The 23,536-nt window shown below is 31.7% G+C and overlaps 1 protein-coding gene across 1 annotated transcript in view; it reads right to left on the bottom strand.

Moving 5' to 3' along the window:
* Positions 1 to 3,023: 3,023 nt before the first annotated feature.
* LOC106636123 (uncharacterized) overlaps positions 3,024 to 23,536 on the bottom strand; it is a 68,802-nt gene continuing 48,289 nt past the window's right edge. The window contains exons 26-45 of the mRNA XM_089592121.1: positions 16,620 to 23,013; positions 16,340 to 16,387; positions 16,152 to 16,262; positions 15,927 to 16,079; positions 15,484 to 15,847; positions 14,339 to 14,654; positions 13,866 to 14,154; positions 11,477 to 11,609; positions 10,962 to 11,398; positions 10,605 to 10,874; positions 10,039 to 10,420; positions 9,805 to 9,959; positions 9,154 to 9,444; positions 8,800 to 8,941; positions 8,379 to 8,703; positions 8,167 to 8,317; positions 6,657 to 6,761; positions 6,370 to 6,567; positions 4,779 to 5,084; positions 3,024 to 4,620 (exon numbers count right to left, since the gene is read on the bottom strand). Of these exons, the coding sequence (XP_089448247.1) occupies positions 4,421 to 4,620; positions 4,779 to 5,084; positions 6,370 to 6,567; positions 6,657 to 6,761; positions 8,167 to 8,317; positions 8,379 to 8,703; positions 8,800 to 8,941; positions 9,154 to 9,444; positions 9,805 to 9,959; positions 10,039 to 10,420; positions 10,605 to 10,874; positions 10,962 to 11,398; positions 11,477 to 11,609; positions 13,866 to 14,154; positions 14,339 to 14,654; positions 15,484 to 15,847; positions 15,927 to 16,079; positions 16,152 to 16,262; positions 16,340 to 16,387; positions 16,620 to 23,013 (10,770 nt within the window). The 3' untranslated portion in view covers positions 3,024 to 4,420. The remainder of the gene's footprint in view (positions 4,621 to 4,778; positions 5,085 to 6,369; positions 6,568 to 6,656; positions 6,762 to 8,166; positions 8,318 to 8,378; positions 8,704 to 8,799; positions 8,942 to 9,153; positions 9,445 to 9,804; positions 9,960 to 10,038; positions 10,421 to 10,604; positions 10,875 to 10,961; positions 11,399 to 11,476; positions 11,610 to 13,865; positions 14,155 to 14,338; positions 14,655 to 15,483; positions 15,848 to 15,926; positions 16,080 to 16,151; positions 16,263 to 16,339; positions 16,388 to 16,619; positions 23,014 to 23,536) is intronic.

Raw genomic sequence — 23,536 nt, 5'->3', positions numbered from 1 at the left:
TTAGTAGTTGATTCAAAGAATTTTCAATTAAAAATTATGTTGATCTGTTGATTTGAACAACACTAATTTTAAAAATACTAATTTATACTAATTTAATTTTTAACTATAACATCTTTTGATAAAAAATTAATCTAAATCAAGAATTCAAACAACTTTTAAGCAGTAATTAAGTCTCGTTCCTTTTTAAACATTCTTTTCATTAACAATTAAATTAAATTATTCTGTAAAACACGATTTAATTATAAGTGTTGACTTATTGGAAAATTACAATATTTATATGGATACGTATTTTGGCATGATAATATAATCAATTATTGTTAATATTGCTAGTCGGAATTATTTTAGTTGAAAGTAAATGTAAATATTTTCTGTCTCTTTGAAACCTTAAAAATCAATTTAAAAAAAAAATGACTCATTGATTTGATGTTAATTCAACACTCTCATCAGTTTTACTAGTTTTAGTTTAATTCTTTCGAAACATTAAATATAATAATTATTAGGTACAATTAACTCCATTGTCTAACAGTTTGGAATTTCATTGTATTAAAATGTATTTTTTTGCAGTCAGTAAACATAAATTTTTAGTATTCGTGGATTTATTTTGTTAATTTACATTGAAAAATAAAAAGTTAAACAATTGAAAAGTTTAAAACAAGCAAGCTCGATAAAAATACATCATTACGAACACTCGAAAAGAATGCGTGGCTGCAGGAGGTCATCTCTTCCAATACCAGATTTTTGTGGGTAGCCTGGACCCAGCGACAGCTTGCGCGTCTGTTTAGTGTTGCTTCGCGCATGAAGAGCAACTTTGGAGGAAACGATCGGCCGATTGTCCAAGGTGAATGGGAAAATTTAAAGCCACGCGCAAAGAGAAAAAGAAAAAAATTATCCGCGAGGAGGAAAAGCGCACACGCGTCGAAGACAAGATGCTAATTCAGAAGAGGAGGAGGAGGAGGAAGAGGTAGAAATCGTAAGGAAGCGAAAGAGGGAGAGTGCTGGTGATCTGAAAATAAGATCTGTTTATCTGGGAGTTGGAGCTATTTTGGAAACTACGCGAGACTCGCGATTGCAGCTAACAAATGCTCGGCTTTTTCCGCTCGAATCAAGATTCAACAATTTAAATTTTCTCCATTTTCTCGTAGTTAAGGATAGGGCCTCCAAATCAAAATGTATCAGATCGAGGACTTTTTTTACAAGCTGGTTGACTACTCCGGATTATTTGTATTACGTATTTTATAAATTTTAACTGATAAAATACTCTGGTTAAAAAAAAAAAAAAAAATAATAATAATAAAATAAATAAAGATATTTTTCAGAACTGCTTCATGTAAAACTTGGAATATATAAATTTGATTAATTACTGTTTAGAAGATGTAAATTTGTAAAAAGGGTACGGACTAGACATGTTTGTTTACCACTGAAAAACTTCTGGCTCCTCCCTAAATCAACAGCAGCAGTGGCTCAAGAAGAGGCTTGGCTACCATCTCATAAGTGGCTTGTATACAAAAGTGTCGCATAAACAGGTTACCATCCTAACTAGGTATACTTGCGTGCAAACGTTTGAAATTAATTGATGTGAGCACGAGATGTATCGTCTCTTGTAATGAGACGTTGCTTTCTGGTATTGGGACCTTCGAAGCCGTAGTCTATTTGTTATCTGATGTATACCCACAAAGACTCTCGAGTCACGAGCCTCTTGACTTTCTGGAATAAGTTTTCGTCGCCTACGTTAATACATGCAAGCTTAACGTGCGCATATGATTTTTCGATAATTGTTGTGATAGAATATTTAATTTATTATTCTTTGAATCAAGCTTGCTAAAAAATAGAAAAATCTATCAATTCAACTTATTACAGAAAAATCCATACTTAATGACCACGGTTGCATGGTTGACTTTGAACTAAAGAAAATAAGTTTTAAAACTGCCGAGTTTGTTTTTCAAATTCGAGATTGTCAAAGTTTTGTGGTGCTAACTGTAAATTTTCTCACGGAAACTAAATATTCATAAAATTCAGAGCTTAAATAGTCAATGATTTTTTTTAATAATCATTTTCAAAATCAAATCTTAATTATACAAAAAAAATTCAAAAACTTTGCACTTCAAACATTTTTTAATTCTCAAGATACTCATTTGATTTTTTTTAACTTAGCATGCCTGATATATGAGAAAATCAATGGTTTTATGGTTTTCAAAAAAATTATTTGTATTTGATTTAAGTTTTTCGTTTGTGCATGGGTTTTTGTTTATAGAAATAGTTTCGAAATAATTGTCATAATTATGATTTTACTTCTACTTCTGAATATAATCAAAAGAATAGCTTTCTCAATTTCAGTGTGACAAAGTTAAATGAAATTATTAAGTTATTTTATAGCTGATTGCTGAACGAGTTAAAATTTAACATCAATTTTTTTCAGTAATGCTGTAAATGATTGTCCATCTTTTTTCATATTTTCCAACTTTTTATGTCTTAAACCAAATTGAGTCCAATTAAGTATCCTTTACTATGACCACTGGAATACTATTAATAAATTAGTAAATCTGTTAACTGCTTTGAAAATTTTAAATTTGTTCAGAAACAATTCAGAACGAATTTTTGGTTTACAAAATAATTTCTACAGTTACATTGTGAGCTTATTAGTTTGTAAAATAAAATTAATTTATTGTAAATGGGAAGAGAAACATTTTTTCCTGCAAAACTGATTTTAAATTAACGAGAGAGCATCAGTAATACATAACTTGAAAAAAAATTATAAATTTACTTTTTTCAAACTCATTAATTCACAAGTTGACTGGTAGCTCACTGTTGTATCTGAGATGCCATTTTTTGCGTTCACTGTACCTGTGTTAATAATAACAACGATGCTTTGACTATTAATCACATTTGTTGCGTAAATTTCAATCGGAGACTTTTTCTCGATGCAGACTCACTTTTGTATGTATGATGATAAGAAAAAAAAAATTATTTTTGAATTTGTGAAATTATTTTTAAATTACTGATGATTCAATAATTATGTTCAGGAAAGGTTTATCATTTTAATGGTAAAATAATAAAAAAAATTGTTTTAATTAATAATTTGATCGCTTATTTATTTGCTAAGTCGTTACATTGTAGTTAAAATCGCTTGCCGAGAGTATGCGACGTGATGTTGGTTAATGCAGTGATGTTGATTGCACCTATATTGTACGTCTCCGGGTACCAACAACGCGTGGCATTTCTTTCTTACTTTGAATTACAGAAAAATAAATTATTCACATGGCGTATATTAAATACATTTCTCAGTGATGGTAAAAAAAATCACTGTCGTTAATTATTTTATATGTACGTATATAATCAGCGTCTCGTTTTTTCACTTAAATCACGATTAAAAATTAAACTGAGAGTAATATTAGTCATTGAAAAGTAACGTCAAAAGTGCCGTTAATAAGTTATGATTGTAACGATTGATAAACATATTTATTATATCATACGGTATTTCTTCAATATACATAAATAAACACATTTGCAAAGTTTGTTGGGGTAATTTTTGAATCCGACATTATCAGTTTTTTCTTTAATTTTCTTATAAAAGTCATAACAAACTTTGCTTCGCGAGTGAACGATTCGATTTATCACAATTTTTCAACTCGTTTGCATGTATCTCAATGCTCTAAAAATATTTTCTCGAACGAGTTCCTTTTTCGATGTGAAGTTGTGTGAAATAATGAAGTCTATAACCGAGGAAATGTAAGGGTAAATGTAAGGATGGCTTTAAACTCGCCTTTAACAATATATCCATAAACTTGAATTCTTCTTCTTCTAAAAAAAAAAATAAATATATTTATATATATGAACGGAATATCTTTATTATTAAAAACGGGATCCTCTCTCTTGGTTTGTTTAAGCTACAGCTCAAATAGGAAAATTATACTTTGGCATGCACATTGAACAGTTATATTGACTAGACATCTCAATCTCCTGATACGCTGTAGTAATTTTTTTAGCCTCGGTACTTTCGCGTACGAATTTATATATTTGTGGGTCATTGTACAGGGATCCCATGCTGTTTCCGTTCGTATACCACAATTTTTTTTTAAACTTTCATGCATAAGGCACTTTTTTTATTGGACTCAAATGTTCATTCAAGTTCCAAAATTGTATAATTTTTCAGCATCGTATCTATTTTTCTTAAAAAAAAAAAACTTATTTATTGAAATCATGTGACTGAAACATCGACGCATCGTTCAACCAGCTGTCTTTTTTTAACTTTTTCTTTTTTTTCCTAACTAAGAACAAGACAGGAACATTGCAATCGAAAAGAATTCACTTATACATATACTCATGTAATCAAAAGAAAAAAAAAAAAAGGTACAGTAAGCGAGTTACGTAAAGCTCGCTGTACTTTTGGAAATGCTTACGTTGCGAAATTTTTTTTTTTTTTTTACTCGAAGAGCTTTTTTGCATAGTGCCATATACGGAAGAAATACTCGTCCCTGCGCAACAGCCTTGCCCTGGCATACGAGCGAATGTCTGCGTCCATGTTGTGTTCACGTAGCCAGGAGCTCGTGTTCTCTGTGCTGAAGCTGAGGGTAACTTCTCCATGGTCCGGCTCGTCCGTAAGTGGCTCTATAACTGTTAATTCTGTGAAAGAAATTTACGAAATTAATAATCTCAATGAAGCATTTTTAACCATGGAGAACTTGCATACATTATTATTATTATTATTATTATTTTTTTTTTTTTTTACACGGTAAATGACCTAAGTAATCTAATGAGGATTTTTAGATAGCAATGCCTACCTGATGCCGGCAGAATCTTAACAGGTTCATCAGACTCGAGGGGCTCGCTGAAGCCGACCTCGTTCTTTGCGTAGATCCTGAACAGGTATTCGTGATTCTCTTGTAGATCACGGATGGTCAGTCTTTGCACGTCAGCCTTTACGCGGCCAACTTCCATCCACATGGTCTTTTTAGTGTCCCTGATGGCAATCTTGTAGGCATCGAGTGGCGCTCCACCGTCAAACTCTGGTTTGCCCCAGCCGATCGATATCGTGTTGCCGGCTATTTGTCGGATCTCCAAGGGAGCCGTCGGTGGTGATGGTACGCCTGTGAAAATACACGTATATCATTATGTAATCAATTGAATAAATAAGCATATAAATTGTATTTTTTAATTAAGCAAGTTTGTATAGTGTATTTTGTCACTTAAAGAAGTTTTTTAAAGTATAAATACATGTGCTACCGTACGATTGGTTTTTACGTGACTGAAGTTTTTTTTATTCATTTCCTGGTTATTCAAGACAAATCCAGTTGTTTGTTTGACGGATTTTTAAAACTGGTAAATTAGATTTAATTGTACTCGTATTCAAGATGAAATAAGTTTACTGTGTGAAAATAATCAAGAATGATATTGTTTCATTTGTTTGAGCTATGAAAAAAAAAAAAAAAAAAAAAACAATGAGCTAAACAATTGTCCTTAATTGAAGTTAATATTGAAAAAATGTATTCGTAATTTATTTTTATTTTCATGATTTTTTAATTTTCCTGACATACGTTGTATGTATTTTTATTAAAACACTTTGTTAAATTATTATTTAAGTATCCATCTGTTCATATTGTGGCGTTTAAATTAAAAGCTATACAAATTTCAAAAATGTCACTTATAAAGATTGAATAAGCGATAAAATGTAAGCAAAACTATTTATTATCTCTTTGGTTAGTGTGGTGTGCAAGTTGAATAATAAAACTGTGAGAAAAAGTTGAATGAAGATCTAGTTTTTAATATAGCATATTTTGGAAATTAGAAAATTCTTGATATTGTTTAAAAGGAAAGAATTGTAAGAATTTGCCGAAATAAAATAATTATATTAGTTAAATAATCTGAATACCTTGTATTTTTCTATTAACGTTTTCTTCCGATACCAAAACAAAAACTTAATTCATAAATTAAGCAGTTCAACAAATACTAAACGTATTTATCAGAAAAAGTCATCCAGTACGAAATGTCGAAAATGACTTCACATGGTAGAGATTAAAACTAAAAAGTTTGATTAAATAATTCACGTACTTATAGTACTCAATATTTATAACTGTACTACTGATGCATCGTAAGTCGTTTCTCGGGCTTTCATCTTAAAACTAAGGAACACCCCTGAATTTTTACTACTATTTCAAACGCAACTCTTTGAATATGAGCAATTCGAAAATAATTTATGGCTGTCGTCGTATCTTCAATGTTTGAGTCAATATGCTACTGTAATTCTTTTTATTTTATTTTATTTTATTTTATTTTATTTTATTTTTTAAATTTATAGTGAGATGCGTTTGAAATGGCTGAAAATTTTTCTGCTGACTAAAATCCTATTCGTGACGAGTAAAATAAGTATTTTACCAGCATGAGATTTGAGTAAAACGGGCTCGCTCAATGTTGGTAAGCTCAGGCCTAAGCTGTTTTCGGCAAAAACTCTGAACAAGAATTCGCTTTCCTTCAAATTTTCGACAAGATAAGTAGTGGTCGTGGCATCTAAAGTGACGATTTTGGTCCATCTCGATCCTTTGCCAATTAATGGCTTCTTTTCAATGATGTACCCTTACGATAATAAATAAATATATAAATTTCTATAAGTATGTACATGAATTTTTTCATTATTCGACGAAAAAAAAATTTCTTGGTCTCACCTGTAATTTCAGTTCCTCCATCGCTTGCAGGTGGTGACCATTCAAGTGTCACACTTCTGCTGGTGACATTCGTCACTTGTACATTGAGTGGTGGTGACGGTGGTGCTGGATCACAATGATAATTAGTACAAAAGTTTAGACACCAAAAATCAAATAAATGTAAATACATGTGTTGCAAGCAATTTCAATGGTTTTATTTCAACTTACTTTTGCAAGCAAGAACTCTCGTGCCAGGGAAAGTTCCAAGCAAAGCGTATATTGTCTTCTCCGAAACTTTTGTTATTTCTAAGCAGCATTTTAAAAGATGATAAATTCAACACAATTAGCAAGTAGCAGAGATTAGTGCGAATATTTATTTTTTGAGATAACTAAAAGTTTTTGCGTATAAAAAGTGTACGACAAAAACAACTACAGAATTTTTTGTATTGAACTATGTTCGAGAGAACTTAGATGGGTTGCGTTGTCTAATAATCAGAGACAAAAGTCTTTAAATGTCTTCAAAAGCCACTCAAAGTTTTTATCAAAGTTAACTTTGGGAAAACAACAGAAATACTGTGTTACACTTTAGAAGTCATTAAATGATACTTAATGCCTTTTAAATATTTCTGAAGTACTTTGAAAGATTTTTGATTCCAATCAATAATTTTTTTTAACTTCAAAGTTTACAGATATCTTTAAATGGCTTTAGGTGACTTAAAACGGCAAGGGAGGAAGAAAATGAAAAATGGTACATGCACAATAGCTTACTAGTGTCCACACTTAGCATGTTAAAGTCATTTGTAGTCTTGAATGATTCATAAAGTCTTTTGAAGCTTGAAAAGAATTCGGATATTTTTTATGGGACTTTTATGTGCGCAAAGGAGGTTGTCATAATTTGTGTAGATAATATAATGAATCTCCAGGTAAGTCTTAGTTTTGTTTTGTACAGTAATCTGTTCAAGCTGATTTTGAAATAATTCTATTTTAACTGAGTAACAACGAAGTCTTTAAAAAACAGAATTATAAAAATGCTAACTGATTAATTAAAACAGGTTGTGATATTATATTTTCGTATCTCAAGGAAACGAGCATTGGAAAGGTAAACTTAATAATATTAAACCTCAGTAAAGGTTTATGGATAGTGATTTAAGTCATTTCTTCATCAATAAAGTAAATAAAGTCAACTATTATGTGAAGTTCACATTGGCTGTATAAATTATCGATAAAGCGCTCTTGGATTTATGCAGCACAGTGAAAAGTAACGATGTTTCAAAATTAATAATCAAATAAAGAAAAAAAGTAAGAAAAAACACATTGTAAAAATTACCACGAAGTACAATAAAATTAACTATAAATCCGAGTAAAAATTCTTTCAGCTTACGATAGTTTTTCGAACAAAAATACTCATAATATTTTTCTCAGTATGTATGTTAGTGCGTATGTGCGAGGCGTACGTGCATGATTGAAAGCATCGTTCGTAATTCAAATAAACCATGTATAGTGATACTTTTTTCGCCTTTAAGATACTTACTCAGCCTTTTACCTGCCACAATAGGTTCTTCGGATACGTACGGTGGACCTGTGCCTATCTTATTTTTCGCAACTATTCGGAAATCGTATGAATTTTCAGTTTTCAAATCTGATACAGAAATATGTGTGGTATCACCCTTAGTTGTTGCTAACTGTAAAATAATTGAATAATTTTAGAAGCATTAGAATTTTCATTTTAACAATAATTCTTACCTTCTTCCAAGTACTCTTCGAACTCTCTTTGATTTCCACGATATACTCGGTAATGGGTAGTCCTCCATCACTTTCAGGTGGCTGCCATTGGATTGTAAATGATGTTTTGGTCATGCCTGAGACTTCCAGAGGACCTTTTGGGGCGCCAGGTACGCTCGTGGGTTCTCCACTTTTCTGCGAAATTTTGATAGTACTTGAATCAGGTGAAGGGCTGCTTGGTCCGACAGCATTGACGGCTCTCGTTCGGAAAACGTATTCTGAGTTTATCTTCATCTCGTCTATCGTATATGTGGTTCCTGTTATTTTTTCCGATACCTTGGACCAACTGGAAATTTATCTTCATTTATATTTATATTCGAATAAAGAGTATAAAAAACATTTTTTCTAACTTATAACAGTTTTACAAATGAGGAGAACATACGTCGTAGCTTCTTTTTGTCGATACTCCAAAATGTATTCAGTGATTGGCGAATTTCCATCGGAACTCGGCTTATTCCATTCAAGTGTTACGCTCTCATTTGTAATGTATGTGGCTTCTGGGGCACTTGGAGCGCTGGGTACGTCTGTTGACAAAAAAAAAGTTAAATATTAAAAATTACACTTTTTTTGCATGCCTTGACCTAGTGTGGTTAAAAAAACTGTGGACTTAAAGTACTATAAAAGTTGATACTATTTTTCCATTACTTTAAAGAGTAACTTAATTTAACAGTTATGTATTAAAATTGATGTTTTTGAGAGTAAAAAACCACAAAAATTCATCAAATACGAAACTTACGCATGATGACCAGCTTAATGTTTATCGCGGCATCGCCGTGAATATTTGTAAGTTTCAAGTTATAATCTCCTACGTCGTCTTTTCCTGTTTTCTTAATAGTCAACGTAGCTGATTCCTCATCGATTGTAGGCACTTTGCGTTCCGATTTTACCAATATACGACCATTAACAGTCCATTCATCATTTGGTTTTGGTGCAGCCGTAAAGTGAATTTTCATTTCGACATCATCACCAACCTTGACCTTGTAAATTGTCGGAGAATCTGTGCTTATTACAGGTGCAGCTTCGTGAACTGAAATAGTGTTGATTTTGAGATTATTATGCATTATTTCTACAGTAATACGACAATTAATTTCCTGTTTGTTTAGCAAAAAAAAGATTTCTTTAAGGTCAAGGATCTTAACAAAACTTTAGGATATCTTTCTATAGGAATAAGACGAAAGAAAATGTGTAAGTCTCGAAGACTCAATGACTTTAAGTTGTATCATGTTTAAAATGTCTTTAAAAACCCTGTTAAGATGAGCATCAGATTTTTTAAACCACAAAAATAATAGTTTTCGTCACAGGTGCGCATTTTCAGGGTGCTTGCGAAGCAACTATCCTATCAAAATCCAGTTAAAATATGTAAGTTTTTTTTTCATTTCAAGTGTACCTTCAACTTTTAGTTTCGAAGATGACTTAACGTTAGTAGCGATAACACTGTATTCCAGAGCATCTTCTGTTGTACAATTGTTGATTTTTAGTATTTTTTTCTGGCCCTCGTCGATGATTGTATATTTTGGTGATTCATGTATCTCTTGATCTTTCCTGGAATGGTTAAGATAATTCAATACGTAACTTTCATGGAATGGAAATAATTTATACATAAAAATTTTAATTATCGAACCTTAGCCATGTAACGGGAATCATTGGATCTGATAGTTCTATTTGAAATATTGCAACTTCATTCAGTGGAACTAACGTAATTTCAGGTAAGCGCTTTATAAATTCAACTCCTGGCTCCTCAACTGTAAGTTTTGCACTTGACATTTGATTTCCAACCTTGCAAGAGTAAGTTCCAGCATCATCCAGCTTTGCATTGTGAATTTCTAACTTTTGTCGTTTACCGTCAATTAAAAGCTGCATGTGTTCCGAGAATTGGAGTTCTTGGTCATCTTTGAACCAACGTACAAGAGCGTCACCTTTTGTAAGTTCTATTTCAAAGACTGCCTTTTCACCTCTTGCAATTGTGATGTTTTGAATTTTTGTGATTATTTCAGGTGGCAATTCTGAAATATATTTTTAAATAATTAAACCTAGTGATCAATCGAATGTGCATCCAGAGAATTATATTATGTTCAATGAAATAATCTCCTTTCTTTGCATGTGTAGAATGTAGACCAAAGAATCAAAGCGTCTAATATGAATAAGTTTTTAAATAATTATTTCCCAACATTAGATTTATCTACTTACCAACAACTGTTACTTCAGCAGAGCATGTTTGATCGACTAAGGTACACACATACTCTCCTTCATCTTGAATAGAAGTGGATCGTATAAGTAACTTTCTAATAGTGCCTTCTTTAATAAACTCGAATTTTTGAACTGATGGACTTAGAGGTATACCATCTTTGAACCAAGATACATCAGCTGTTTTAGACGTTATTTCTACTTCTAAAATAGCTTCATCTTTTTCGACCACTTCAAAATCTTGCAATTTTTTAGTAAACTCTGGTTTCAAAGCTGTAAAATATGTTTTAACACCAATTTAAAATGCTAAACTAAAAAGACTAAATTACATTTTATTATAATATGAAAAATATGGCTCACGTTTAACTGTCAAATCACAAAAAGTTTTTTGGTTTTTAACGGTACACTTGTAGGTACCTTCATCAATTTGATTTATGCGTTTTATGACGAGTTTGTGAACTTTTCCTTCTTGTGCGATTTCACGGTGATCCATTCCACTTATTTCGTTATCATTATGCCACCACGTTGTTGACACTGTATGTGAGGTTTCACAAACTAGTTCTAAAGTTGTGTACTCGTCAATAGTTTTTCTTCGATCGAGTTTCTTTACAAAGTTAACTTTTTCGACGTCTACAGTGACTTTTGCGCCATGAGACGTCTTGCCAACTGGGTTTGCAGCAACACATTTATAATCTCCCGCGTCAACTTCCGAGTCAGCATTTCTGATTTCCAGTGTAATAGATTCACCATCATAACTTTCTGTAATGTTCGCCGATTTTCCCAGTGGCTTGTTGTTTCTAATTGTTAGCATACAAATATTTCTTAGTTATATTGTATTATTTGACTTTTTAATGATTTGTTTATTGTAAACCTACCTTAACCACGTTACTTCTGGCACTGGATTTCCGGTGACTTTAGCACAAAGTTTAAACGTTCCTTTCTCGGGCACAGTCAATTCTTGGAATCTTTCAGTAAACAATGGAGGTTCTGGAGCACCACTGGGCATCTCTGTAAAAAAAAAAAAATTGAGTAAGATACGCATACACATTATATAGTGCCCATCATTTCTCATTATAAAGAATTACATTGTCATACAGGGATTTGTGCTAGATGCGCAAATTAATTTTTAATATATGGATTGTAAAGTTGAATCATAGTCGTAGGCTTAAATCAACCTAATTGGAAGTAACATGGAAGTTAACATATTCAAATTTGTAAGACAATAAACACTTATACACAAGCATACGCACGTACACGCAATTTCATTTCGCTAAAACATTGTATGGGTTCTCGTTTTGTTTTGAAGAGATAAATCTTGATTCTTTCAAGATTATTAATTGATGTTGAAGAATCGTGCTGATTAAAAAAAAATTTTTTTTATCATTAATGGTTTAATCTTGAGAAAATGTTTACCCTTTTCATACTTAAAAGAGGGTCTTGTATTTTTAACTGCTGAACTCGAGAAAGTAATCATTCTATTAAAGTTATCTTGGCATTATGATATTATAAAATGTTTTATGACAAATATGCTTATCGTTCTCAGTCCTCCAGAACTATATCAACTCAAATTTTAAAATAATTTTTCAAATGTAAGTATTTAATTAGAGCGAAAACCTTTTTCTTCTAAAAATGCCTATAATTAACGATTGGTTCATAAGAAGTTTTTAATTTTTAATATTAGCGAAAGTTTCAATAGCTTGATAGTGGCATTCTTTGCAGTCGTTTTTCATTAAAATATGTTAAATGAAAATGATGTTAAATGAAAAGTTAAAAAATTTGTGCATAAACATGCCTCTAAGAAAATTATTTAAAATTAAAGATACAGTGATAATTTAAAAAAGATCATGCAAAAAATGTCTTTATTTATCTTTTTATTTTTATATTAGAACTTTGTCTTGATTTTGAAATCTATACTTCCTTGCTCTTCAAGTTTTTCTTAAAGTAAAAAATCGTGGAACTCTATTTAACTTTTAACTGCTAGCTATATTTCAAACTATGTAGCATTGGAATCATCATTATTTATTCATAAGCTTTCATTTAAATGCATGGTTTTAAGACTCATTCTTTCATTTTGCAACAATCTTAAAATGTACTGTAGACAAAAAAACATGTAGTGATTAATTTTTGTTCTCTTCGTTTTTAGATAATTGCAGAATAAAAAAGTGAACCTTAATGATTAATTAAAATTAATAAATGATCGTCCAAATAATACCATATATTAATAAAATAAAGTCAGGAGATCCTGAGGTTATTGCACAATGTTGGAAGTCTAACCAGTGGAAAAAAATTAAAGTGGAGACTCACGTCATGGAAACAATGGTACCTTGAGAGTTTCGTGTATTTTTTCATGTTAAGAACTTTTATAAAAACGTTTATACTCGAGCCAAATAAACCCAACTATATGTTTTACAGAAAAGTCAGAGTTCCTTTAAGGCCAAATTTTATTCACAAGCATGCATGATTCCAAATCTTTTTAGTTACCAGCAGTACAAATAAATTACGCAATATTTTCGAAATTAAAAAAATTTCCTCGATGAGGAAAAAAATCTATATTTATTTAAATTTTTGCGGAAAAAATTTTAGTTTTCAGATTTATTGAAATGGTAGAGGTTAGAACTGAAATTCAATTTAAGAAACAATAAACACCTTAAATACGTATATTTGTTTCAGAAATTATATTGGTCAGTATTATTAAGTTTTGGATTCGAAAAGGTATGGATACAGATATTGTAGAAAGTATAACAAATTGAAACATAAATTTAGAGACGAAAACAAAATGAAACTTATCTTAAAAAATTTCTTATTTCCCACTTTGAATTTTATCTAATTTTAAGCATAAAAATTGTGTTAGATCTAGACCACAGTTTTTTTGGAGGTTTTGAAAGACACATATCTATTACAGTGCTTATTTTTTAGTAAGTGTTGTAAAAAAATAGTTTGTTAATCAAGAATAACGTTATTTTAGCATAAATAAAAATACCCTTGAGTGAAAGAAGCCCCACGTAGTCTTCTCTAGCTAATTCAAATGCTAAAGAAAGAGCAACATCTAAAGTAGCGGCAGCTGCAATGATTAGTTTAAACAAGCATATTTAAGTAGAAAAGCATATTATTAAATAAAAATAAGTATAAAAAAATATAAGTATACAAATATGTACGATAATTAAAAAAAATTCTAAGCAATAAGGCTGGCAAAATTACTTCAGTTAATATTTTTGCATGTAATCATATCCTTTTTTGAGTATTAAACATTTTTTTTGTACGTACTTTCGACAGTAAGTATAGCTTTGGTTTCAGCAGTTCCTAATTCGTTAGTTGCCACGACAGCATATTCTCCTGAATCCAATATTTTAGGTTGAATCAAAGTGAGAGAATTGATATTTCCATCTATTTTTGGTGTCACGTCTTCCAAAGGTCTGCTATCTTTTAGCCATTTGATTAATGGACTTGGATTTCCGACAATTTGCGTTGATAATACAACTGTTTCTCCTTCTCTAACAGAAAATGGTTTCAATGGTTCTAATATTTCAGGTGGTTCTCTGTTTCCAGTTTGAACCTATATTAAAGTAATTTTAAAATGTTAATTACGTATCAAAAAGTTTATAAACAGTATCTTGATTAAACTAGTAAAAAAATAGTAAAATTAATGTGTGTGTGTGTGTGTGTCGTGCCATATATAAAATAATGATAAAATCATTAGATTTATCATCAGAGATACTAAAATTATCTATTGCATTTACCTTAAGAGGTATTTCAATTAATGCCTCGCCCTCCCGATTTTTTGCCACGATTGTATATTTTCCTTCTTGTTCTTTAGATACTTGGGTAATTTTTATAACACTACAGTACATATGCATATCGCTTTCTGTAACAATAGTAATATTTTCTTTCGTCATGATTTTCTTGTCATCGTATAGCCAAATGATTTCTGGTTCAGGTACTGCAACTAATCTGCAATCAAGAATAACATTGTCTCCTTCTTTAACACATTTTGCTTTTGGCTGCCGAGAAAATGTTGGGGGGATTCCTTCTAAGATATCTGCTAGTGATGATTCCCTGAAATATAATTATGGATATTAAAGAACTCAAAACTTATAAAAAATTAGTTTTTCAATGCATTTCCAATATATTGAATATATATACATATATTAGGGTGGTCGTTGAAAATTAATTTTTTTCAGGCGCCCAAAAAAAACTGTCCTTTTGACGAAAAATTACGGGGAAAATTTTCTTTTTTGAAAAAAAAAATAACACGTGCCGCCGGCTACTTGAAGTTTATTTTTCGATAAAATTGCAGTTTTTTTCAATACTTTCTGAAGATTCAAATTTTAATCAAAAATGATGAAAACGTGCTTGTAGGATATTAAATTCTCTAAATAATAGTGTCTTTCGATTTTTAATGAAGTTAATATTGATCCGAGTAATCTTATTAATAAATTCATAACCGCTTTTCAATCATCATTTTGAAGACTAAAAAATTTATTTTTCCTAAATTATGAAAAATAAAATATATTATATTAACTTCATTAAAAATCGAAAGACACTATTATGTAGAGAATTTAATATCCTACAAGCACGTTTTTATCATTTTTAATTAAAATTTGAATCTTCAGAATATACTGAAAAAAACTGCAATTTTATCGAAAAATAAACTTCAATTGGCCGGCGGCACGTGTTAATTATAATTTTTTTTTTTTCAAAAAAAAAAATTCCCCCGTAGTTTTTCGTCAAAAGGAAAGTTTTTTTTGGGCGCCTGAAAAAATTTAATTTTCAACGACCACCCTAATATATATACATATACATAATATATATATAAATACATACATTTATTTCATAAGTAAACTTGTATCGTTCACAAAGTTTAAAAATTATAAAAAAATTCTACCTTGACAAACTTTTTCTCGAAAGAATCGTTATATCAGAAGCATGATCGGATCCAGGTATATCTACAGTTAATTCTGTTGAACTTGATGCAAATCCAGCCGTATTTTTTGCTACACAGGTAAACGTTCCAGCATCTTCTGGAAAAACCTCTTTGATAATTAAAGTTGCGACATTGTCATCATCATAAAACATTTGGAAATCTGGAGAAGGTTTAATAATAGCTGTTTGACGGAACCAAGTGATTTGTGGCCGTGGTACACCTTCAACTTGACATTCAAATTGCACTGTATATCCATCAGGAGTATGAATTGGTTGCAATTTTTCAATGAATCGTGGGGCAAACGTTTGTTCTCCTAATGAAGCTTCTAAATAAGAAAAAATAATTGTAAATTACTTTTATACATAGGCATACAAAAAAAATACAAGATGATATTAAAATCATACTTTCAAAAACTGGTAATTTATCAATTTTTTCATGAAGTTTTCTTTGCAAATAAATTGTATATTGTGCTTCGTCGAGAAGATATTGCGCGGGAACCCAACCCTTTTCTTGAGTAAGATGTTTCTTAACAAACCACCAATCAGAGTTGGTATGTTCTATGATTAGAAATTATTATTTGAATTGCATATTAAATTGAAGTAAGTATAGTCAAAACTCAAAAATTTTACCAATTATATACACTTTTTCTCCTTCTATCAAATTTGTTGCTTCTTCGGTTTCAGCAACATATGAACAAATAGAAATCATCGTATCTCCATCACGGACTGCATATTCAACATCTGTAAAAGTATTCTTATCAATAGAGATCTCAATTTTATTAGATTTTTTAAAGTTATATTTTCATCTAAAATATTACCTTCTTCGCAAACATCTTCTTCTTTTGTTATGCTTAAAGTTGCCTCTTCTGTAAGTCACAAAAAATTGTATTAAGTATTTTACTACGTAATTCTGTAAAGTACAGTGCCGCTTTACCGATATGCTTTTCTACCGCTGTGTGTTATAAATAGAGAATAGAGGTGGAGGTCATAAATAATCTTACTTACTATTAGAAATTTCATGGAATATAAAATTATAATCTTCTGAAAATAAAAGACTATCAAGAACATAAATATATTAAGTTAAATAAACATTCAAACCTTCTTTGTAAGTAGAAACCCGTTGTGTAGGCTTGAGCCTTAATGCCAATGACTCATCAGTTTCTTCTCGAGAATATTTGCGTTCAGTTTTCAAGATTAATTTTATATCATCTGAAGATTCTTCTACTGCATAAGATGTACTTTTTTTCAAAGGATGTTTGCATTTAAGTGGTAAATTAAATTCATCAGTTTCTAACTCTTGGATATTATACTGCTCCTTATCCAAATCATAAATGTATTCTGTGGTGGTAGGACTAGAATCATACTCTTCAACAATTTTTATCGTTTCTTCATCAGCCTCTTCCGAATATGTTGGTTTTTTTTTCTTAGGTTTTAACCTAACTTTTCCACTCATAGATATATCTTCTTCTTCATAAGTATTTAAAGAAATTTTAAATTCTTGTTCGACATCTTCTTTCGTTTTCGTAGTACGAGGCTTGAACGTCACAGATTCAGTCTCAGTAACTTCTTTTATATCAGATGGAAGCTTCTTCCGAGGACGTAATTTTTTTATTGTTACATCTTCATAAACTTCTTCAATAGGCTTTGGTGGTGAACTTGGTGGTTTTCTAGATAGCGTGAACTCATGGATATCATCAGACAAATGCAGATCTTCCATATACATTTTTTTAACAACTGATTCATCAGTGAATTCAGATATTTTTTCATTTTCAGAACTTATATCAGCAGTGATGTTATCTTTTAGCTTTTCTTCTAGCACATCATCAGATGGCTTAGTACTGCTGATTTCTTCTGCAGTTTCATTTTCAACTTTCTCTGTTAGTTTTAAACTAGGTTTTTTTACAGTTAGCTCAGCTGCTGACTCTTCAATTATTTTTTTCATTGGTTTCTTTTTCACAGCTATCTTTGCAGTAACATCTTCAATTTCTTTTTTTTCTAGCATGACATCAGAAGGTTGTAGGATGGTAACATTATCCACAGTTTCTTCAACAACTGGCTTCTTTTTAGGCTTTTTGTAGATCTGTACTTCTTCTACATCTTCAGGTTTCTCTGCGGATACCACACTAGGTTTCTTAACTGTTAGTTCATCAGCAGATTCTGCGATCGATTTCTTTTTTGATTTTTTTCTTAAACTTATTTCTGCAGTAACATCTTCAATATCTTCTTGTGGACCGACATCAGACGGCTGAGTGATCGTAATATCTTCTTGAGTTTCTTCAACGACGGGCTTCTTTTTAGGCTTTTTGTAGATCTGCACTTCTTCTACAGCATCTTCAGATTTCTCTGCGGATACTACACTAGGTTTCTTAACTGTAAGTTCATCAGCAGATTCTGCGATCGATTTCTTTTTTGATTTTTTCCTTAAACTTATTTCTGCAGTAACATCTTCAATATCTTCTTGTGGGCCGACATTAGACGGCTGAGTGATCGTAATATCTTCTTGAGTTTCTTCAACAACTGGCTTCTTTTTAGGCTTTTTGTAGATCTGCACTTCTTCTACAACATCTTCAGAGTTCTCTGCGGATGCCGTACTAGGTTTCTTAACTGTTAGTGTATCATCAGATTCTGCGATCGATTTCTTTTTTGATTTTTTTCTTAAACTTATTTCTGCAGTAACATCTTCAATATCTTCTTGTGGACCGACATCAGACGGCTGAGTGATCGTAATATCTTCTTGAGTTTCTTCAACGACGGGCTTCTTTTTAGGTTTTTTGTAGATCTGTACTTCTTCTACATCTTCAGGTTTCTCTGCGGATACCACACTAGGTTTCTTAACTGTTAGTTCATCAGCAGATTCTGCCATCGATTTCTTTTTTGATTTATTCCTTAAACTTATTTCTGCAGTAACATCTTCAATATCTTCTTGTGGGCCGACATCAGACGGCTGAGTGATCGTAATATCTTCTTGAGTTTCTTCAACAACTGGCTTCTTTTTAGGCTTTTTGTAGATCTGCACTTCTTCTACAGCATCTTCAGATTTCTCTGCGGATACTACACTAGGTTTCTTAACTGTAAGTTCATCAGCAGATTCTGCGATCGATTTCTTTTTTGATTTTTTCCTTAAACTTATTTCTGCAGTAACATCTTCAATATCTTCTTGTGGGCCGACATTAGACGGCTGAGTGATCGTAATATCTTCTTGAGTTTCTTCAACAACTGGCTTCTTTTTAGGCTTTTTGTAGATCTGCACTTCTTCTACAACATCTTCAGATTTCTCTGCGGATGCCGTACTAGGTTTCTTAACTGTTAGTGTATCATCAGATTCTGCGATCGATTTCTTTTTTGATTTTTTCCTTAAACTTATTTCTGCAGTAACATCTTCAATATCTTCTTGTGGACCGACATCAGACGGCTGAGTGATCGTCGTATCTTCTTCAGTTTCTTCAATAACTGACTTCTGTTTAGGCTCTTTGTAGATCTGCAATTCCTCTACATCTTCCTCAATCTTCTCGGATTCTATGAAACTTGGTTTTTCAACTGTGAGTTTATCAGCAGCCTCTTTAATAGATTTTTTTCTCGGTTTTTTCTTTAGCTCGATGTCCGCAGTAACAACCTCTGTATCTTTTTCTTGAGGACCAACATCAGAAGGATGAATAATCGTCGTATCTTCTTCAATTTCTTCAACAACTGGCTTTTTTTTAGGCTTCTTGTAGATCTGCACTTCCTCTACAACTTCCTCAATCTTCTCGGATTCTATGAAACTTGGTTTTTCAACTGTCAGCTTATCAGCAGACTCTTTAATAGATTTTTTTCTCGGTTTTTTCTTTAGCTCGATTTCCGCAGAAACAACTTCCTTATCTTTTTCTTGAGGACTAACATCAGAAGTCTGAGTGATAGTAATATCTTCTTGAGTTTCTTCAACAACTGGCTTTTTTTTAGGCTTCTTGTAGATCTGCACTTCCTCTACAACTTCCTCAATCTTCTCGGATTCTATGAAACTTGGTTTTTCAACTGTCAGCTTATCAGCAGACTCTTTAATAGATTTTTTTCTCGGTTTTTTCTTCAGCTCGATTTCCGCAGTAACAACCTCTGTATCTTTTTCTTGAGGACCGACATCAGAAAGATGAATAGTCGTCGTATCTTCTTCAATTTCTTCAACAACTGGCTTCTTTTTAGGCTTCTTGTAGATCTGCACTTCCTCTACAACTTCCTCAATCTTCTCGGATTCTATGAAACTTGGTTTTTCAACTGTCAGCTTATCAACAGACTCTTGAATAGATTTTTTTCTCGGCTTTTTCTTTAGCTCGATGTCCGCAGTAACAACCTCTGTATCTTTTTCTTGAGGACCAACATCAGAAGGTTGAATGATCGTAGTATCTTCTTCAGTTTCTTCAATAGCTGGCTTTTTTTTAGGCTTCTTGTAGATCTGCACTTCCTCTACAACTTCCTCAATCTTCTCGGATTCTATGAAACTTGGTTTTTCAACTGTCAGTTCATCAGCAGACTCATTAATAGATTTTTTTCTGGGTTTTTTCTTTCGCTCTTTTTCTGTAGAAACAACTTCTGTATCTTTTTCTTGTGGACCAACATCAGATCGCTGAATGATCGTAATATCTTCTTCAGATTTTTCAACGACTGGCTCCTTATCAGAGTCATCTTTATTCCAAGGTTTTAACGCAACCATTTCTCTCTCTTTGTCTTCCTTATCTTTTGATGTAATTCGAAATCCTACTTCATCTTCATTCTTTAAGGGCTCAAATTTGGACTTCCTTTTTACAATAGGTATTATTTCCTTATCTTGCTCTATTTTTTTCTTGTCTGGCCGTTTGTATTTGTCTGACTGACGATCAGGTGACTGTTTATTATCAGTTTCAGTATCCTCCGGTGTAAAAACATCAAGTTTTATCTCACTGTCATCAATAGGTTTTAACTCGTCGAGTTTCAAAGATTTATCTTGTTGGGTATCGTCGAGTTTTTTTGAAGCTGCTTTATCAGCAGCAGACTTCGATTGTTTCTCATCTTTTTCCAACTCTTCTTTTTCTTCTTTGCTTGGTATTATTTTTAATTTCACATTATCTTGAAGGATTTTCTCTTCTGGTACACTTCCTTTGCCTATCTTTAATTTTTTAGGCTTGTCTATAACTTTATCTTTTTGAATTTTCTTTGGTTTTTCGTAGACAGATTTATCCTCGATTTTTTCTAGAGGAACTTTCTTTAAGTCTTCAAATTCTTTGTCTAATTTTTCCAAAACAGTTACTTCCTTTTCAGGAATTTTTTTAATTTTAAGTTTCTTCTTTAGGACTTGTTCTGCTTCTTCTGTATTGCGAGATACTATACCATTTTGTATTGGATTATCTTCTATAAGTGTTATTACAGGTGTTTGCAAAGGCGCTGGCCAATCGGATATAAAAGTTATTCGACTTTTCAATCTGACTTTTGGAACTTGCGTAATTGTTGATTCTTTTTTCGTTGGTGTGTTGGTCTTTTTTAACTTTATATCGGCAAATTGAATTTTTTCTGAAGACTCGGTGTATTTAAGTTGCGTTGATTTTATTTCTTTTCTTTCAATTTTACTGGGAACTAGTTTTTGCAATTCTGGAGGTATTTTTGTTTTATCTCTCGGCTTTCTTGGCTCCCATTGAATTTTTTCAGGCATTGGTTCAAGTACTGGAGCCGTGTATTCTGGTTCAACCCATTCTTCGATGTCAGTTGTTTTTGTAACTGGTTTTTTATTTTTAATTTTTTTAACAGACTTCTTTGGTTGAGTAACCTCTGTCATTAATGGGCCTTTTAACGGTAGATCATTATTATTTTCTTGAAGTTTAGTTACTGATTTCTCTGATTCCATAATTTCCGTAATATTAGCTGGCTGATCTGTATGTTTGTTTGGCTTAGGTTCTGTCATGGATAATTCATTCAATGATGGTTTTCTCATTGTTTTAGTTGTTTGGTCTTTACATGGTAGGGGCAATACATTTGGTAATTCTATATTATCTCCTGCCAAGTGCTCTTGATCGGTCAATGTTTCTTTCAACCAAGGTTTTAATTGGATTCGATCTGGCGTATGATCAATTTCGTCAGAAGGAGGTATTTTAAATTTAATTTCACTGTCACTTAAAGGTGAATCTGGTTTAGGTTTTCCTTTTATTAGTTGTGTTTGTTCAGTAACTTGCTCGATTTTTTTCTTGTCTGGCCGTTTGTATTTGTCTGACTGACGATCAGGTGACTGTTTATTATCAGTTTCAGTATCCTCCGGTGTAAAAACATCAAGATTTATCTCACTGTCATCAATAGGTTTTAACTCGTCGAGTTTCAAAGATTTATCTTGTTGGGTATCGTCGAGTTTTTTTGAAGCTGCTTTATCAGCAGCAGACTTCGATTGTTTTTCATCTTTTTCCAACTCTTCTTTTTCTTCTTTGCTTGGTATTATTTTTAATTTCACATCATCTTGAAGGATTTTCTCTTCTGGTACACTTCCTTTGCCTATCTTTAATTTTTTAGGCTTGTCTATAACTTTATCTTTTTGAATTTTCTTTGGTTTTTCGTAGACAGATTTATCCTCGATTTTTTCTAGAGGAACTTTCTTTAAGTCTTCAAATTCTTTGTCTAATTTTTCCAAAACAGTTACTTCCTTTTCAGGAATTTTTTTAATTTTAAGTTTCTTCTTTAGGACTTGTTCTGCTTCTTCTGTATTGCGAGATACTATACCATTTTGTATTGGATTATCTTCTATAAGTGTTATTACAGGTGTTTGCAAAGGCGCTGGCCAATCGGATATAAAAGTTATTCGACTTTTTAATCTGACTTTTGGAACTTGCGTAATTGTTGATTCTTTTTTCGTTGGTGTATTGGTCTTTTTTAACTTTATATCGGCAAATTGAATTTTTTCTGAAGACTCGGTGTATTTAAGTTGCGTTGATTTTATTTCTTTTCTTTCAATTTTACTGGAAACTAGTTTTTGCAATTCTGGAGGTATTTTTGTTTTATCTCTCGGCTTTCTTGGCTCCCATTGAATTTTTTCAGGCATTGGTTCAAGTACTGGAGCCGTGTATTCTGGTTCAACCCATTCTTCGTAGTCTGCTTTTTTTTTCATTGGTTTTTTTTTCTTTTTTGGAATTGCAACTGGTTCATGGTCAGATTTCATATCATGTTCATTTGGTTTTAAAAACGATGGTGGCAATTGTACAGGTACTTCAGAATTTTCTTGAGATGGAACGATTTCTTCTGGAGCGGCAACTTCAGTTTTAGCATTAACTTGTTTGATTTGAGTTTCTTTTTCTTCTTTAGGTGATTCTGTATTATTATTTATTTTAAATGCGACTTTTTTTTTAGGTTTCTTGGAATGTTCTTTGTGCCCTTCATTATTAGTATCTAATTTGTCATTAGATAAAATACCTTCCATTTTCTCGTCATGTTGAATTATTTCTTGTTCACTTGCCTTTGTGTCAACCACATTTGATTGAATACTAATGGATTCTTCTACTTTCAAAATCTAAAAAAAAATTGTATCATTAGTACATTATTGTTGATACATAAAATTGTATAGTTACTTAATGAAACATGTATCAATATAAGACATTTCAAAAAAGCATTCACTCTGGACATGTCAGTTAGCACCATCGTGTATGCATTGCCAACCTGGTAGAGTGGTGCATTAATAATGTCTTACAGTGATTTTTTATAAAGTAAATAATGTAAAAATTATAGAATTTGCTAAAGAAAATATTGACAATAGATATTCATGCAATAACGCTACTTGTCAAACATAGTGGGGGTAATATTAAATTTTTAAAATTCTAAAGTTTGTTTGTAATCATTTTAACCATAGTTTGATATATTTGTAAATAAGCCTAACTGTAAAAAGAATATTTAATTTGTCCGTTTTGGCATGTTCTAACATCTATATACTTTCTCAGACCGTACTGAAAAAGAATTTCTCAGTTTTATTTAGTGCAGACTTACCCACATCAAATAAATTAAAAATAGAAAAAGCCCACACTTTTAACATTGCTATA

The sequence above is a fragment of the Copidosoma floridanum genome, unplaced genomic scaffold (assembly GCF_036245765.1).
Source record: "Copidosoma floridanum isolate Cflo_tuat_1 unplaced genomic scaffold, Cflo_Japanese_pri ptg000014l, whole genome shotgun sequence".
NCBI classification, from domain to species: Eukaryota; Metazoa; Arthropoda; class Insecta; order Hymenoptera; family Encyrtidae; genus Copidosoma; species Copidosoma floridanum.
This window is presented reverse-complemented; position numbering and strand designations above follow the sequence as displayed.